General features: G+C 34.2%; 1 protein-coding gene and 1 non-coding gene across 4 annotated transcripts in view; both read right to left on the bottom strand.

Moving 5' to 3' along the window:
* Window positions 1-771: 771 nt before the first annotated feature.
* The window catches only part of BIRC6 (baculoviral IAP repeat containing 6), a 244,234-nt gene continuing 226,969 nt past the window's right edge, over window positions 772-18,036 (bottom strand). For all 3 annotated transcript variants that reach the window (XM_063078978.1, XM_063078979.1, XM_063078980.1), the window contains exons 70-74: window positions 16,942-17,103; window positions 14,496-14,573; window positions 8,170-8,358; window positions 5,547-5,681; window positions 772-1,903 (exon numbers count right to left, since the gene is read on the bottom strand). In XM_063078978.1, coding sequence (XP_062935048.1) covers window positions 1,724-1,903; window positions 5,547-5,681; window positions 8,170-8,358; window positions 14,496-14,573; window positions 16,942-17,103 — 744 coding nt within the window. In that variant the 3' untranslated portion in view covers window positions 772-1,723. The remainder of the gene's footprint in view (window positions 1,904-5,546; window positions 5,682-8,169; window positions 8,359-14,495; window positions 14,574-16,941; window positions 17,104-18,036) is intronic.
* LOC134363512 (U6 spliceosomal RNA) lies at window positions 10,276-10,382 on the bottom strand. The gene has a single exon (XR_010021746.1). It is a non-coding gene; the product is annotated as a U6 spliceosomal RNA (small nuclear RNA).

Raw genomic sequence — 18,036 nt, 5'->3', positions numbered from 1 at the left:
TCTCAAATTTAGATTTTTAGGCCTTGGTTTTTCAAAAACATGAATTGAACCTTATAGTACTGGTATTGTTACTTTCATTATAGGATGCTGAGGCCTGATGATAGGTGGTGGAGAAAAAAACCCAACTATATTTTAATCTAAAAAAAAAATTCAAAATTGGAGGCAAATAAATACACTTGATAGCAGCTTTCATCATCCAGCCCTGAAGGGACCCTGACAGAAAACAAACAAACAGAAAACAGTCTGGAGAGTTGACAACTATCCCATTTACTTATTGCCAATAATCTTATACTTGGATTTTAGATATCATGTCTGTGAGTGATATATAATTAAGTTTTTTCCTTCTCGTAAGTTGACTCTATCACTGTTTTGTTATTCTTGGTGTAGCTTACCGCCCATCAGACCTAATGCTCTGTGCTTTAGAACCTTTGATTTCCTGGTAACATACTGTTTGTTTGTCCTTTATCCATGCTACGGAACTCTATACCTTGTACACAAGAGAGCATCATGTCCTCTAAATCCCCTTTTTCTTTAGAGAGCAACTCACCGGTTAGAATGCAGCTTCTCCTGATCAGCCAGATTCATGGTTCCCACACACTACTTTATTTTATATAGAAGAATCACTATAGCTTTTCCTTTGTGGTCTTTGATCTTGAAAAAACATCCTTTGTTCTCCCATGCTTATGTCTGGAAAGTGTCCAATTCTTTATAGAAACAGCATTTCACACCATAGCAAACTGGTTTAGAAACAAGACATACTAATTCACCTAAGTCTTTATTTATTTGGCTCTAGAAAGAATTTGCATGAAAATGAGCCCGTATGGCAGGTACAGAATGAACTGTAACAGCACCAGAGAGGTACATCCTCTCTCCTCTACAGAGCCTCAATATTTAATACATACATGTGACTTCAGTAATAAAACCAGATAGTCCAGGAAAAAAGGAGCCCTTTAGGGAAAAAAAAAAATCAGTTTTAGAGTGACCATTCCTTTTTATATACTTAAATTCGAATAACGGATACATTCAGAGGCCCAAATGTTGGCATAGAATAAAATCAAGTTCATTTATTTTTTCTGCATCTTAGAATTAGAAGGCATAAAATTAAATATGTTGAATGTAATAAATTCATCCATACAAGTGCAAGTCTTCAGCTATAATGCATTTTATGGCAGATTTATTATTTTAAAAATGTACGAGTAAATCAAAAAAGAGGGAATATATCCATTTAACTTTTATTGAAGTGTATGTAGGAAGTCTTCAGAAATCAAATATGAGCATGAAGATATGGCCAAACATAAAATCTATCAAATTCAGTGAAAAGTTGCTGACTTTAAATAGTAGTTGTAAGAATGATGAATATATATTCTTTGTTAACAACCTCTCACTCTACAGTAAAAAAAAAAAAAAAATAAACATTCAGTAAACATTCTTTCCTAAGGTAGTTTCCCTTATATATCAGTGATTTATCCATTTCTTTGTATACACAAATTTGTTGAACATACCAATCAGTGGTTCTCACAATTGAAAAATAAAAGCACAAAAAAGTTTACACTCTTGTACAGGTAAATAAAAGATCACCTTGAATTAAACTGGATCTCCTTAAGGGCGTAGTATAGTTTCAGTTTCATTACCTATTACATAATTAGTTTCTTACATACAAATATTGACATATTTGGCTTGTGCTTCAAAGCCTTTGTGTCTATGAAGTCCACGTCAGTGCAGCTCATAATTGGAAGTCATTGGGGAGTTCTTTGCTGCTGCTGGGTTTGACCTGATCGTGCATTAGGGTCTCCTCAGAACCTGCTGTGGCCCTGCACACCTCTGAGGCATCGTCGATGTCAGGATCCAAGCCTTCAGGACAGGGAAGTTTTAGCAGCTCTTCCCGGAGCTGAGCAGTGTGACGCTATACAGAAGAAAAAGACTGATATTAGAACTATAAACCCTGGGATTCTAGCCCAACATGATCTGAAGGAGGAATTGATTTAACAAAACCTAAAGCACTAAGCCTACAAAAATCTCTGAACACCTCCTGTGCAAGACACTGTTACAGGAACTTGATACAGTAGGCAGTAAGCAAAACTGGCAAGAATCCTTAACCTCAAAATAACTGATGTTGCTGATAAGCCAGGAGTGACATGCTTGCAGACCGTACCCTTGACCCCAACCCGTCACAGAAATAGCACTACTGATGACTTATGGGATATCATTAATTTGATACATACACTCTTTTAAATTGAAGACAGTAACCCCTTGACTGGTCATACATGCTGCCTATGCCTAAATATTTTTGAGAGAAAGACAAGTACATATATTAAAACAAACCCATTGCTATTTTAGTGAATAAAAACAAGTATTTATCAGGTATTAAGCCCTACGTAAACTTTTCCAAAATGTTTCACACTAATTTTTTCACTTAATGCTCACAAATAATTTTATTATTAGAATTTTAAAAAAATTTTAAACAAACAAAAAATGATCTAGAGAGATTAAATAACTTTGAATTACTCCATACTGCCATTTATGGAAGGATGGAGAGATGTTAATAGAGAATGGTTGGTTGTCTACAAACAAAGTTTTTTTGATAATTTCCTGGTGGGAGAGAAATGATCTTAAATATCACAGCAAAGGCTTTGAAAATTAGTTTTGTCAGTAGCAGACTTGAAAAACTAACTAACCGATATTCACAGAATGATTTTTATGTATGAGGCACTGTGTTAAACACTGACAATATAAAAGCAATGAGTAGAATGAGGAAGATATAACCTCTGAGCTTATGGATATAAGCTTATGTTTATACACATAAACAGGATAAAACAACTACACACTGGTACAGCCACTTGTAAGGTTTCAAAGGATATTTACATGCTGGTAACTCAAAATTTCTCTAGCCCCGATTTCTCTTCCACTGTGGACAAGAGGTGAAAACACTAACGAGGGAAGAAGAAAGAAATATCTGGTAACTGTGAAGGACCAGTTAAGTTGGGCAATACATATTATGGCTTTTTTATGGAATCAAGCTAAATAACTGCATACTTTTCTCAAGCAGCACAAACTAAGGTATAGTTGAAATGATATAAATTTAGATTAATTCAGGAATGGAGATTTCCAGGTCAGGGTAACACAGAAACAATACAGTAAAACAATATGGGATATAAGCAAGATGCTGACTGAAATAACAAAATTGGGAAAGAAAAGAAGCTGGACTTTAGCCAGTGAGGTTTTGTGTAAGGGAAAGACATATCTAAGCACATATTTGGGGAGGATCAATCTGGTTATACACTACAGGAAGAACTGGAAGGGGGAAAACCTAGTGCAAGGAAGCTGGTCAAACAGACAAAGCTGTGGGAACTGAACAGAAATAATGGGGGGTGGGAGCAATCGGCTTTGAAAAGCAACACTGAAGGGACCTACTACTGACCCGATGTACTGGAAGAAGGAAGAGTTAAATAATATCTGAAGATATTAAGACAGAGAAAAATGGTTTAAAATTAAGTAAATATAGAAAGCTAAAAAACCTGATTTAAGGAAGGATAAGTTCTAATTTTAGACCTTTAATGAGGTGATGTCAGTACATCTAAGTAAAAAATGCCAGTAATTCAATTCAGGAGAAAGCTAGGAGTAAAGAATAGTTTGAAGAGTCACTTTTAAAGAATAAATGGCCAAAGTCAGAGGTATAGATACAATGAAATTGGTTAGAGCACAGCCTTAAAACACCATGGTCAAGAGTTCAGACCCCCATATCTGCCAGCCTCAAGCAAGCAAGCAAACAAACAAAAAACTAGATACAATGAGAGAGAAAGAGAAAAAGAGAGAATAAAATACCCCTGAGGGCCAAAAAGTAAGCCTTCAGGTAAACAGTCATTCAGAAGAAAGGGAAAGAAAAAAAACAAAAAAACAAAAAAACAGAGAATTAAACAGTGTAAGAAGAATCAGGACAGTCTACAGAAGAAAAGTATAGTAGAAAAGACAAACATCAGACCAGTGTTATGAGTATTTTAATAGGTACGCATAGGGTGTTATAAAAGCTTATACTGAGATGATCTAATAATCAGAGTCAAGAAAGGGTTCCATGAAGAGAAATTTAAGCTGAAAAGTGAAAGGAAGTGAGCTAGCAGAACAAGTGCAAAGCAGAGGGAAAAGGAAACCATGTGTAAAGGCCTGGAGGAGAGAGAGCAGATGAGAGAACGGAGAAGTGGGCCAGGGTCACTGGCTTTGAGAACCAGAGAGAAGGTAACTTTGGTAGAATGGAGGTTTAATTGCAAAAGATTAGTTAGTAAGAAGCTGGTTTAAAATGGAGGCAAGAAGTATTGCTCCAGTTTGATAGTGAAAGAAGAGAAACTTTATAATAATAAGGGCAAAATAGAACAAGCTTAAGGGTATGCAAATGTTTTTCTTGCTTTTTAAGTTTTTCTAATGGAAAATTACAAACATATACAAAAGTGGGCAGAACAGTAAAATAAACCCATGTATCCAACACCCAGCTTCAACAATTATCAACTCATGGCCAGTCTTGTTTTGTCTGTACTCCCACCACGTTTCCCTTCTCATTTTATTTTAAAGCAAATCCCAGACATCATATGGCTTTTCATTCGTAAATATTTCTGTAGGTAACCTGAAAAGATGGGGACCTTTTTGAAATCACACCTGAAAAACTAACAAATCCTTACTATCATTGTCTAGTTGTTTTAGGTGAAGACGGTTTTAAAGTCAGAAGAAAAGTGGAGATGGAAAAAATTGAAGAGAGAGAGAGGGAAAATAATTCATAGAGGATGAAAGGCACAGAGGTAAGTAAAGACAGATATTCCAAAGGCGGAAGAAAAGGATGGCTGTTATAAGGGATGATTCCCACATATGGAAAAAAAAAATCTCCCAAACCATCACATTTCACACTTCTATTCTGTGAATGCCCAAGTTGAAAACAATTGCTCCTCTCTCCCCAAACAGTTCTGTATGACAGCCACCGCCAGCAATCAGCTGTCAGAGGCCCTGCAACTCACATCTCCCTCATTACTCCAAGTTTTTTTCTTTTTTTAAAAGATGACCGGTAAGGGGATCTTAACCCTTGACTTGGTGTTGTCAACACCATGCTCTCCCAAGTGAACGAACCGGCCATCCCTATATAGGGATCTGAACCAGTGGCCTTGGTGTTATCAGCACCGCACTCTCCCAAGTGAGCCATGGGCCGGCCCTCATTACTCCAAGTATTAAAATTCTGGAAGGTAAGAGGCCTAGGGAAAAGCTAAAGGAATAAAAGAAGTCACTATTGGAGCACACTTTGCTGTCATCATCTTCAAAGAACTCTACAGACTCTATTGGCTCAGTCCAGGTACCCATTTTTAATTTTAGGAACTGTCAATCCATTTCCTAAGGATTGTATCTTTTCTATAGACTTTTGGGTAGCAATTTAGTCCTCTGAACTTAAAACAAATTATGTTTTTCTGATCTCCTCCCTCTCTTTACCTTCTGGTGGCCATGGTTCTGTCAATGAATACACCACTTTTCTTTTAAAACCACCTACAGGACCCGTATTAGGAAGGCTTACTTACCTTGAGAGCTGCTGCATGGTGAGACATGGTCCTGCCTACCCTCTTATCACTGCTGTACTGCTGGATGTCTGCAATCCACTCCTCACACTGGGCCATGATCTCAACCCTTTTCAAGTAAAAGTGTTTGTGTATAACCTTGAGAAAAAACAACAACCACCAAGCAGTGAAACAAAATGTGTTTCAGATCAGAATATAAAAGTATGTATGTAAAATTACTAAGAAATGAAATTTAAAAGGTACTGCCATGTTTTTTTTGTCCATAAAACTCAATTTGTTAAACTGTACACTATTAGCAGGGAAGAATCAGGCTCCTGACATAAGATGACATGTGCTGAAATACCCAGTTCTATAGGAGAAAAGAATGTCCAATCTCATTCAGCTACTTAAACAATTAATCCTATCAAAAGAGCACACAACATATATAATACAACATATTCAAAAGGTAAATATAAATAAATAATGAGGAGAAAAGGATTAGAAAAGTATTGACAACAGAAAAATTTGTCTTTAAAAGAGAACTCAAAGAAAGAACACCTAGATAAGGAAAGACATTCTAAATGTCAAAGGCATTTACATAGAAATCAGAATGGAGCCCTGAAAAAGATACCATTCTTACTCTCTTAATTTATGGATAGAATTTTATTTTATGAAGTTGAATTTCCTTGTAATAACTGTGGTTTTACATTTGGAATTTAACAAAATCCTATCTTTTGAAAAACTGAGTAAAGTCTTTGTAAGTAGTAAGAGTCCATTCCTAACAAATTTTTTTTTTTTTTTTTTCTCCGTGACCGGCACTCAGCCAGTGAGTGCACCGGTCATTCTTATATAGGATCCGAACCCGTGGCGGGAGCGTCACCACGCTCCCAGCGCAGCACTCTACCGAGTGCACCACGAGCCCGGCCCCCTAACAAATTTAAATTAGAAACTAGACATCAATTTGGAAATATTATGGTTGAGCTACTATGTTGTCCAATGAGTTATCCACCTTAAAGAAAAATTGTTAATACCTACAAAGAAAAAGTGATTAGGAAGACCTGGGAATGGATGTAAAACACCAATGATGTCCTATTGCATTTAATAGTTTTTGAGTTTGTTGTCTATGGGGACACAAAAATGATCAAGACACAGCTTAATATAAAGAACCATGATAACCTCAGAACCAGATAAGAGATTGAGCACACCAGAGAGAAAGATACTTAAAAAAAAACAACAACAACAAGAACAAACAAAAACAAGATCCAGGGAGTTCAAATAGGTGAGTCACATTTGATTTAGGAAAATCAGAAAAGCATTCATGGACAAGGAGTGCACCCTTTAATGCAAGCTAGGTTCTAAAGAATGAAAAGAATGGCACAAATAAGAGGAATATAGGTTTTCCAAAGGCAGGAACTAAATTTCATTTATCCTTGAATTTTCAGCACCTTAGCCCAGTGCCTAAAAACAGTTGATATTTGATACGGCTGCAAAACGATTTACTTAATGTAAGCAACCCAAGCTTTAAAAAAGGACAAAATATTATACTAAGAGTACAAAGAAATGCATGTTTGTACTTCCTGTGATATCAGGAAAAGTGATTTCCCATAGCCTTTCAAGGTAAAAGACAAGCCTTTGCAAAAACAAAATATCTAAATTTGTCATTAAAAGAGCACTGACATGTAAATTCTTTAGTAATAATAAAACCAAAAGAAGAAATGTTCTTTTCACACCCTTTCACAGCACATGCATCAGTGCTACCTGATGAAGAGGAGGGCTTCAGTTATGATACTATGTAGTATCCATGCATAATATCTGCTTAGTTATATAACAGATCAATTTTCCCTTATGTAAATATGCCAAGTTTTACTCTAAAATGTTGAATTTCTAGCACAATTTAATAAATTAATAATCAAGGGAAACAATTTTAAGAAAGAAAAATGTTTCAAAATACACTCAAAACAAGATGTGATGCTACAGTAATTTGATATGTCAAGTGAAAAGTACCATCATAGTTGGACAGACTATGGGGAGACAACTAACCACAGGAAAAGAGCCACAGGGAAAGAGTTTCAGAATGTAGTGAAAAAAGCACTTGAAGGGCCGGCCCATGGCTCTCTTGGGAGAGTATGGTGCTGATTAACACCAAGGCCATGGGTTCGGATCCCCTTACCAGTCATTTAAAAAAAAAAAAAAAAAAAGGCACTTGAGCGTATTAAGACAGGTTTTAGAAACTCAATATAGTCCGACTTTTTCCTAAAGAAAAGGAAATGTCTTTTCCTTAACATCCACACATACACATTAGTATAAGGGCAAAATTTCTATTTGCAAGACAACTTTAGAAAGTATCTTGATCTTCAATAAAAAATAAGATTTTTCTGAGAAATATTTGGCCATTTGCTAGTAGAACAGTAGCTATTAAAAATAATAAGTATTACTGTCCCAAAATATAGTCCAATCTCCTTTAGGATGTAGATGGTTTTAGATGTCACCTGTACTACTTGTATATTATTAGTGACTTTTTAGGATTAACTCTAAAAACTAAAGATTATTATACCAGATACTCTAAATATAAAGGCAAGTATAATACCAACAAACTACATTCTATAACATCTTTAATAAAGTCATTCACTAATTTTATTTAACGTACCTCTTTAAAGCATGGTGAAGGATTTCTGATTTGTTCTAACATTGCCCACTTAACTGTTGCTTGTCTAATGTTTCCATCATATTCTCGAGAACTCTGTGTGCCACTGGGAGTGCCTCTAGACCGTTCATATCCTGGTTCATTAAAATAAGGCTCAGCTACTAATATAAGGGACTGGACAGACACCAACACCTGAGGAACAGAGGAAACAGAATAGTTATAATGGGACATTTTTACTACCAGTAAACTGATACCTTGCTTTATCGACAAGGATAATGTGTTTCCATATATTTCCATCATCACAAAATTGATGTTCATGATTATGACACTGAAATACTTTATTATTACAGCAAAATTAAATTAGGTACAGTACAGCCTTATATAATATTTATATATCTTATGTTTTATATTCTCAAACTCTTGAATAAAAATAGATATGAAGATCCTATTTCCTAAAAATGCTAACAAAAAATTTGCTTATTAATATCCCATACCAATTTAAACATTGTGCTCAAATTGTCCTCACTCTTAAGAGCATAAAACTAACCATGCACTCTTTAATATTTACTTTTCAGGAAAACTATGCATGAGGCAGTTTTCAATTTTTATTCCAAGGAAAATTAACTGCCTCTGTACCACAAAAAGCTGATTATTGGAAGCGCTCATTGGCAAAATGGTCTCATGGTTCTAAGACCACCTGCAACCCCTCATTTATTTACCAGAAGGTTTGTTTTTCCAGATGTAATGCATATTGAGAGGGCTCATTCCTGGCTAATATAATGTTCTTAGCTAATATACCTATATAACTAGCTAATACAACATCTTTGAAGGCAGGAAAACATCATATGCCATCTACCCACTTCATTAATGAAAAAGGACTAACAGCGACTGCACTTTTATTAGGCAGATGATTAAACAGGATCATGGATGTGCATCCTGAAAGTCAATGAACATAGGCTAAGGTCAACTATAGAAAAAAATTTAATCTGTACAATTCCGAGACAAAGATCTCATACTTTTGAAACTTTATGAAACTATTGGGCTGAGCCTGTGGCGCACTCGATAGCGTGCTGCACTGGCAGTGCGGCGACGCTCCCGCCGCAGGTTCGGATCCTATATAGGAGTGACCGGTGCACTCCCTGGCTGAGCGCCGGTCACGGGAAAAAAAAAAAAAAAAAACTTTATGAAACTATAAATATATCACTGAAGAAACGTGGTCTTCCTCTGGCTATCTGCTTTCCCCTAATTCAAATCTGACCCTTCTCAAATAACCTTTCAGGGCATAGTTATTATTTCTTGTCCCTCTTTAAGTAATCTTCCTCATTTATTAATATAAGTAGGGTTACAATACCCATTTTCTACAAAAGCAAAGAAAAAATTTTAATTAAATCCTATCACAAATCTATATAAAAGTACTGTTATTTATTTATTTAACCTCATCTCCTTCAAGACAAAATACAGTTTATAACTCTGGGGCAGCTGTAGATTCAAATAATTTAAAAATTACTTGAGGGCCGACCCCGTGGCTCACTTGGTAGAGTGCGGCGCTGGGAGCACCGAGGCCGCGGGTTCGGATCCTATATAGGGATGGCCGGTGGTCTCACTGGCTGAGTGCGGTGTGGACGACACCAAGCCAAGGGTTCCGATCCCCTTACCGGTCACAAAAAAAAAAAAATTACTTGAGATTCTTAACCTTTTGGTTTAAAACAGCAAAGCAAAGTCTGCTAAAGGAAGCATAAAGAATGCGTATTTTGTGTATCAGAACAAAGAAAATTACATTTGAGAAATAATTTTGGTAATAACTTATTGTGGGCAAAGAAAAAAATACACTGGATTATAAAATTTGTACTTGATAACAACAAAAAATATTTATTAGTAGAGATCAATATTTCCTGTAATTAATTTCAAAGAATGCTTTATGGCATAGCTTCTCATCATTGGGTGACACAGCAGGCATTATCTCCTATTTATTTTCTTTAAATGTATCTTTTTGGAGTTATACAAATATTTTTTAAAGTTTATTTTTCTACAGTGAATTCAGCTATTAAGAAGTCATAATATTCATTTTAAGGAATTTCTGGACCCTTGAGTTTTCTTTTCCTTCTTTTGTTTGATATGGAACGCTTCATGAATTTGCATGTCATCCTTGAGCAGGGGCCATGCTAATCTTCTCCGTATTGGTCCAATTTTAGTATATGTGCTGCCGAAGTGAGAACAAATGTGTTTCTTTTTTAAATTTCTCCTTTTTTTTTTTTTGGCAGCTGTCTGGTAAGGGGATCCAAACTTGTGACCTTGGTGTTATAAGGCTGCCCTCTAACCAACTGAGCTAAATGGCCAGCCCCCAAAGTTTATTTTTCTACAGTGAATTCAGCTATTTGGAAGTCATAATATTCATTTTATGGAATTTCGGGACCCTTGAGTTTTCTAACCTGGATAGAGCTGTTTTATTTAGCAGCACACTTTATAATAGTCCATAAAACACTGGGTATGAAATAAACAAATAGACAAAAAAAAAAAAAAAAGAAAGAAAGAAAGAAAAAGAAAATCACTGAGATGAAGAATTTCCCCTTTTCAAAAGAATTTTGTTTTCAGTATTCTTAAAAAAAAACCCTCAAACCACCTAGCCCTGTATAATGTTGGAAGTCAGGGAAATCACAGTAGAAGGAATAATCTATGCTTTTAGAACGTACTTTTTTATCATCTTTAAAATTTATGTTATAGGATAACTGAGGGAATTAAAAAGTTTTTATTAAGTTAGAAGTGTTCATCAGTAAATGTTTAATATATAGTAGCTAGTCTTTCTTGGAATAAAAACTGACAGTCTGCATCCAGAGATAAACAGGGGCATACAAAAAAGCAATCAGCATGAATTATTTGATCAACAGAACTTCATTTAAAAAGCTATCTGGGTCAAACCAAAAAATATTATTTACCTTAGCTACAGCTAGCTAAAAAGTTTTGTTAGAATCTGAATTGAAAATCAATTATTAACGAACATAAAAACATCCACTACGCTCCACAGTATATTTATACATATAATTATATTTAAGTTAATGTAATGACAAACGGTATATATTTTTATTTCATAGTGTAGGTTCACTGATTTTAGTCAGTTCTTTGATATTTGCATGCAGTCAAGAGTTAAAGACTTATCATAGGCATCTCTCTTGTCTTTAGCTTCATGTTAGCATCCACAAAACTGCAAGAAGCTCTCATTGTACAAGTAATTTGTTCAGGGACTGGTATCAAGAACAGCTTCCTTTCATTATCTATGTCAAAAAAATTCTTAACTCTGTTGAATGGTCTACTAGTCCACTCAACTAGTTGGTAGAGTCTTGTCTCCTACAACTTCATATATTCATTTGGTCACTGTATTCTTCCTACTATCCATTCTTGAATCTTATTCCTAATCTTTAGAATATCCACCAGTTTGCCATATTTCTCCCCCTACCCAAATCCCATTAGGAATTATTAACTTTTGACTTCCTTTATTTTCATGTTATATCTTGTCAGAGGATTTAATTCTTTGACCTGGTCTGGTACCCTGAAAAATTTTATTATGAACATTTCAGACACAGGGAAGTACAAAGTATACAATCCAAAATTTCAATTTGGAATAAGAAACTATATTATATGAAATAACAACATCTTTAGAGTAAGGGAAAGAAACACTCCTAATTGGTAAAATGCTTCTAGCTATTTCAAAATGGTAATGACCTACCTCTATAGGAAACTATGCTACAGGGTAGCATTGTAATCACAAGCTGATTTCACTTCATTTTAAGAAAAATGGTAGCACATGCTACTTAACATTTATGACCCTTTATAAATGGTTGATTACATGAACCATTAAATATGTTTAACTCTTCTTGCACAGTAATAAACATCTGTGTTAACATCTTTTTTTTTTGGCAGCTAGTGGTATAGGGATTGAAGCCTGGACCTTGGTGTTATCAGCACCATGCTCTAACCAAATGAGCTAACTGGCCAGCCCCAACATCTAATTGGAACAAATTATTTACAAGGCATTAACAGGTACTTCAGGTATCTACTAAGTCAGCAACATTAAAATCCAGTTACAGTTAGCTGGTTTGCTCAGTTGGTGAGAGCAGAGCCACATAACATCAAGATCATGCGCTTGGATCCCCATACCAGCCAGCAATTAAAGCAAACAAACAAAAAACAGTTATAGGGGCTGGCTGGTTAGCTCAGTTGGTTAGAGCACAGTGTTAACACCAAAGTCTAGGGCTTGGATACCCATATAGGCCAGCCGCCAAAAAACCCCCCAAAATCAGTTACATAATAAGAATGCTGAAACTTGGTACTACTGATAAAATGTAATCACTCTTGATGATAGTTCTAATGAATAATATAACTTTTGATTTTAGATTATGCAAATAGTCAAAACTATTATTAGGTTAGTGCTGGATTCGAGATGTATGGCATAAGATTTAAGAAATGTGATATTTTTATACAAATAAATATTCTTCTTTTAGGAGTCTCACTGCAAAGAAGCTAAGCAATTATTCTACTAATGCTGGTCACTGCTCAAAACTTTTGGAAATCTTTTTAATCGTATCATAACCTAAAAATTCTGAAAGATTCTCAGTATGGTGCAAGAATCTTTATCCTTTGTGAACATGCGATAAATAGATGTTCTTTAATATTAAGTGAACAAAGCACCATACAAATAATTTATCTACTATGTTAATTATGACTGTGAACATATAACGTATAACTAAAAAACCTTAAAAGGAATATACAGAAAAGATCATTTTTTAATACGAATAGTAAGTTTCCAAACTTGTAAAAATCTAAACCACTGAGGATAAGTATCTTTATTTCACAGGATTCTTGGTATTTATTGAATATATAGGCAATATAAAAGTTAAAAGCAAATCAAATTTTCTACTAAAAAAGCTTGAAAATTAATTATAAATGTATTAAATTCAACCTAAAGTTCAAAAATTGATTCCAATTCTCAGGTAATTTACTTCATGAAAAGTAAGACATCTCTGAATTTCCATTCATAGTTAAACTCATCATAAGCTTAGTTTATGTTGACAAGAACAGCATACATATAGAAAAATATTTTAAGGTTTCTAGACTGGAGTTCACATATTCATTTCTAAATTGAAGAAGTTAATTTCTTCAAGGAATATTCTAGTAACTTCTCTAGTTACTCTGCATTAATCATGTAACTTCTTTTTTCTTGGTCTCCACATTAAAGAAAAAAATTTACTGTAGTATTATTTCTTTAATTTATGAGGATGCTGCAAGGTCTTTTCAGAAAATCTGAAAAAGCACCATCCTAAAGTATTCTTTTGCACATCTGCTTTCACCAAATGTAAAAATAAAATGTAGAAAAAGAATTGTGGTTGTTATATCTTCTCCCCCCCCCCGGTTTTTTTGTGTGTGTGTGTGTGTGAATTTATATATTAATTTTTAGCTCCCACCAATAAGTGAGAACATGCGGTATTTCTCTTTCTGTGCCTGACTTGTTTCACTTAATATAATTCTCAAGGTAGGCCAACTTTTGTAGGCTTACCTGGGGATAATTTATGATGGTCTTTCCTAAAATAAACACTAACTGTAAATGTGAGTTTAAAATATTTTGTAGCCGCAATAATTATTTCTGCTTCCTATATAAACAAGCAACAAAGTTAGTTCATATTATCAATATCCTTATTTGCCCATCTCTCTGCTGGGATTCTGAACTATTATGATAAAGCATCAATAAAAAACATTTGATGGAATATTATGTAACGTATTTTATAATATGTGTTCAAGTGATTTGTGGAGATTAATTTATAAAATTCAAGATTATGAAATCTGTGTATCAAATGCTCTGCAAAATAAAAACTATGAATCCCAAGTTTTATGAACTTCAGGACAGTCCTTCTGAGCCTAAGTCAAATTATTAATTAGGTTATAGAAGAACCATTTCATATATGAAGAAATATGTAATACTAATTAGTGTATTAAATTCTATTCATATGAGTTTAAGCCCTGTTGTGTGAACTGGGAGATGGGAGAGACTGATCTGTTTTGTCTCGCTGCACCACTGTGTATTTTAAGAGCAAGTTATAGATTTTTAAAAAGGTAATTTTGACAAAACTCAATTTTTGTCTTATGCTCTAACTTGAGATTTTAAACTCCAGTTGAGAATCCAATGTACTAACTGCTCACCTATAAGCTATTTAATATGTATTTCCTACCAATCTATCTTTTCTTTTGGTTACTATGCTTATTCTTGGTCACCAAAAAAAAAATTTTTTTAATATAGTTCTTTACTTTCTAAAAGAAACTATTAGATAAATTTTGTTTACTTGCAAAAAGCTTGAGGTCTGAGGATTCCACTTCTCCTCTGGTCTTCCATGCCATGTATTTAAGATGCTTAAACAAACCTGAAGAAGGAAAGAATGTAGAAACAGAATTGAAAGAAGGAGTGCTTAAAAGCAAACTGTCACAAGTAGAAGTAAAAACGAAATGTCATCACATCAAAGTATTTCAGTTTTATATCCCTGAACAAAACTAAGGACTGGTGTGTTACAACAAATTGGCACATTTAGATGTGATCCAAATCTGTATGGCATTATAATTTCTTCATAATGAAAATGAACCAATACTTATCACACGTCAACATAAATAACACCTTTTTTTAAAAAATGAAAATCAACTCTTTTCTAAAACACAGAAATTTTTAGTGGGAAAAAGTGGTACCGTTTTACATTTTTGTTAATCTTTCTAAATTTTATAAATTTTGAAATTAGAATATGGCTTAATATGGAGAGAGCTTGATTTCATATCTGCATTTACAGTCAATATGTGGCAAAATATTGTTTTGGTTCAAGTAAATGGACTGAATCTGGCTTCATACACACTTGAAGCTGGAAAAGGGAGGACTTCATGGATCCCCTAACAGGGTCTTGAGAATTCCCACGGTTCCTCAGAATACACTTTAAAACACATAGACACTTGTCCACTTAAACAACATGACTCAACCCAAACCATCTGCCAAAAACAGGTCAATAGGACATTTTGGGAAGAAAAGAACTGGGAACATTTTATCTGTATCTGTGCTTGTAAAATATTCATGTAATAAAAGTAAAACGGGCATGTTAACATTTGTTCTTCAGGCATATGTTCTATCAAAATAAAACACACTTCAGATTTTGTGAATTTTTAATGGCAAATTTACAATTTCATATAGTGGGCAACAGATGTGGAAAATAAGTGGGCAGAAAATTTGGAAAATAAGTTCCTTAAAAAAGCATAGGTCTGTCTCCTTGTTACTCTTTCAATGCTCTCTGAAAGCAATAACACAAAATACACTAATTCATTTAGAAGACAGTTTCACTAATAATTTAAAAAGCTGGATCGGTACAGCCTTGTGTGTTATTCAAAGAACTGTCAGACATACCATTCCATTTTATTTTTAGAGCATTCCTGTGATTAACAAGGGAAGGTATTCTTATCCCTATCTACTGATATAGGATCCAAGGTTAAACATTATCAGCATGTAAACTTTAAAAATAAGTTTCACAATTGTGTGCACTATGAAGCACATAAGTAGTCACGATGGCAAAAGACTATGTAATTCAGGATACTGAACCCCCAAGCCCTTACTCGATTCCGTATATCACTAACCCTTAAGGAATTAATTTCTTTCTTTTTTTTTTTTTTTTGGGAATTAATTTCTTAAATAAATTTTAATATTTTACACTTTATTCAGGTTCCAGTCTCTCTCGAGCAAAGTCAACACTGCTATCTCCTCTTCTCTACTCAGTGACAGAAAATCTGTTCTTCACTTCCAACAAAAGTTGCCTCGGTTAAGTCTTTTGCAATTAAACCCAGAAAACTAATTCCAGTTTTAAAATTTGAGCTAATGATAAAGACAAAATAATAACTTGCAATCACAGATCTGAGGTAGGCTGTACCTTTGAAACTAAGAAAGTAAAACCAATGGAAAACTTGGAGACATCTTTGATAAAACAGATCAATTTCAAGCATTTGCTATTCACGCATCATCAAAGAAGCGACTGCCTGTGAAGTCTATACATTTCTTCTCACCTTTTAATGGTTTTTAAACACTAAATACTCAGCACAAAATCTACCATTGAAATTCCACTGAACTGTCCAAAATTACTTGAAAAGTGATGGTAGTTCTTTTAAATTTACTTTAAAAATGCTTAAATATCACATGAGATGATTTTTATTATTCCTCTGTTAGCTTTTTTTTTAATTGATGGGAATGCATCTTCTTCCCATTTTCAACACAAGAAAATGTGAAAACAGTTTAACATAAACTTTAAAAATAAGTTCACGATTGTGCGTATTATGGAATATAAAGGTACTTATGATGGTTAAAAAAAAGTTATGTGTAAAAAAGGAACAAAGAGTTGACGGTACCATACTTTTGCCATTCATCTACTTTTAGGCACTTGTGAAAAAACGATGGGAATTGGAGATACAGAAAGTAAAAGAAGTTAAGAGGCAAAGACAGACACTGGCTCTGCTATATTGAGCAGGGACAACTCACAGCAGTTGGCTATGGGATCTGCCGAATAAATTAGGCCCTCAGTACTGTAGTACTGCCCTTTTCAGTTCCTTCTCTCTTATTCCTCATGCTAATTTGTGCATACAGGGAAGAAAAACATGAAGAAATCCATGTCCTCTTAGAAAGATTAACTAAGACGAAATTTTTGTTCAAATTACAAAGAAAGTTTGGATACAATACGTTGGCACTGTAAACAAAGACTGCAATTACATTACCTTGCCATCATTATAAAGGTTTGGATTGAATCGCACACTATGACCACCAGTTGTCTCTAGATTCACAAGAGGGGGTGAACTGGGATAATCTTGAGGAAAATACACATCAAACTCAAAGCAGCCATTTGCATAAGGTGTGTCTGCTGGACCAGTTATCAGAACCTGGTATGCATATACAAACACACAAAAGCTCACATTACTATTCCTAAATACTGATATTTAGAAAATACAATCCAACATGAAATAAAAACAACCATCTAACAACTTATATACATCTCTACCCAAATGTGTTAAAAATAAAATTAAAAGTTAAAAATAAATACAGCACTAGGAGATGGATTTAGATTTATGCTTTGAGGCTCTATGCTGTGATCTTTCAGATATGGGATAATGCTTAACAGAAATAAACTCACAAGTTTGAATGTGTGGTACATTTAGTGATAAAATACTTTCCCCTAGACAATAGTCCAATAAAAGGTTCTATTGTATATAAGAACAAGCAGATAAGAGTGTGGACAAACAGACAAGGTCTATGAGATCTCCACATAAGAATTTTCTAAAAAAGCAAAATAAGCAAGCAAACAAAACCTCTCACAAGTCAATGGGTCAATAGTTTTAGCTGTGTATCTAAGGAAGATAGAGTATTTAATCCATGAATTAAATCATAAACATAAAGGAAGTTTTTTTCCCCCAGGGGTCAAATCTTGAGAATTTTCTTGATGTAGCAGTCTCTTGAAATTTAAAAACAGATCACTAGTGCTAAAACATAAAGGTACAGATGATATCTTATTGTATTACCATTACTTAATTTACAGACTTATGGATTTGTAAATATGTAAATTTCCTAGAAAAGAAGAAAAAGACTAATTTTTGAAGAGTGATAAGATAAAACATGAGAGAAATATCTCGGATGACACAGAATCCTGTAACTTTTTTTCTAATGATCAGCATTAAATACTTTGATACTATGCTTTAAACCTGTGACAGGCTGGATACAGGCTTTGCTTAAGCAAGATGGCTCTTATGCTATTTTCTTCTAAATTTTTATTTTGAACAACAATCTGATCCACATACTCTGAACTAACATGAGGAAAA

This window comes from Cynocephalus volans, chromosome 14, assembly GCF_027409185.1.
Source record: "Cynocephalus volans isolate mCynVol1 chromosome 14, mCynVol1.pri, whole genome shotgun sequence".
Taxonomy (NCBI): Eukaryota; Metazoa; Chordata; class Mammalia; order Dermoptera; family Cynocephalidae; genus Cynocephalus; species Cynocephalus volans.
Note: the sequence above shows the minus strand (reverse complement) of the source record. Positions and strands in the feature narration are given on the sequence as shown.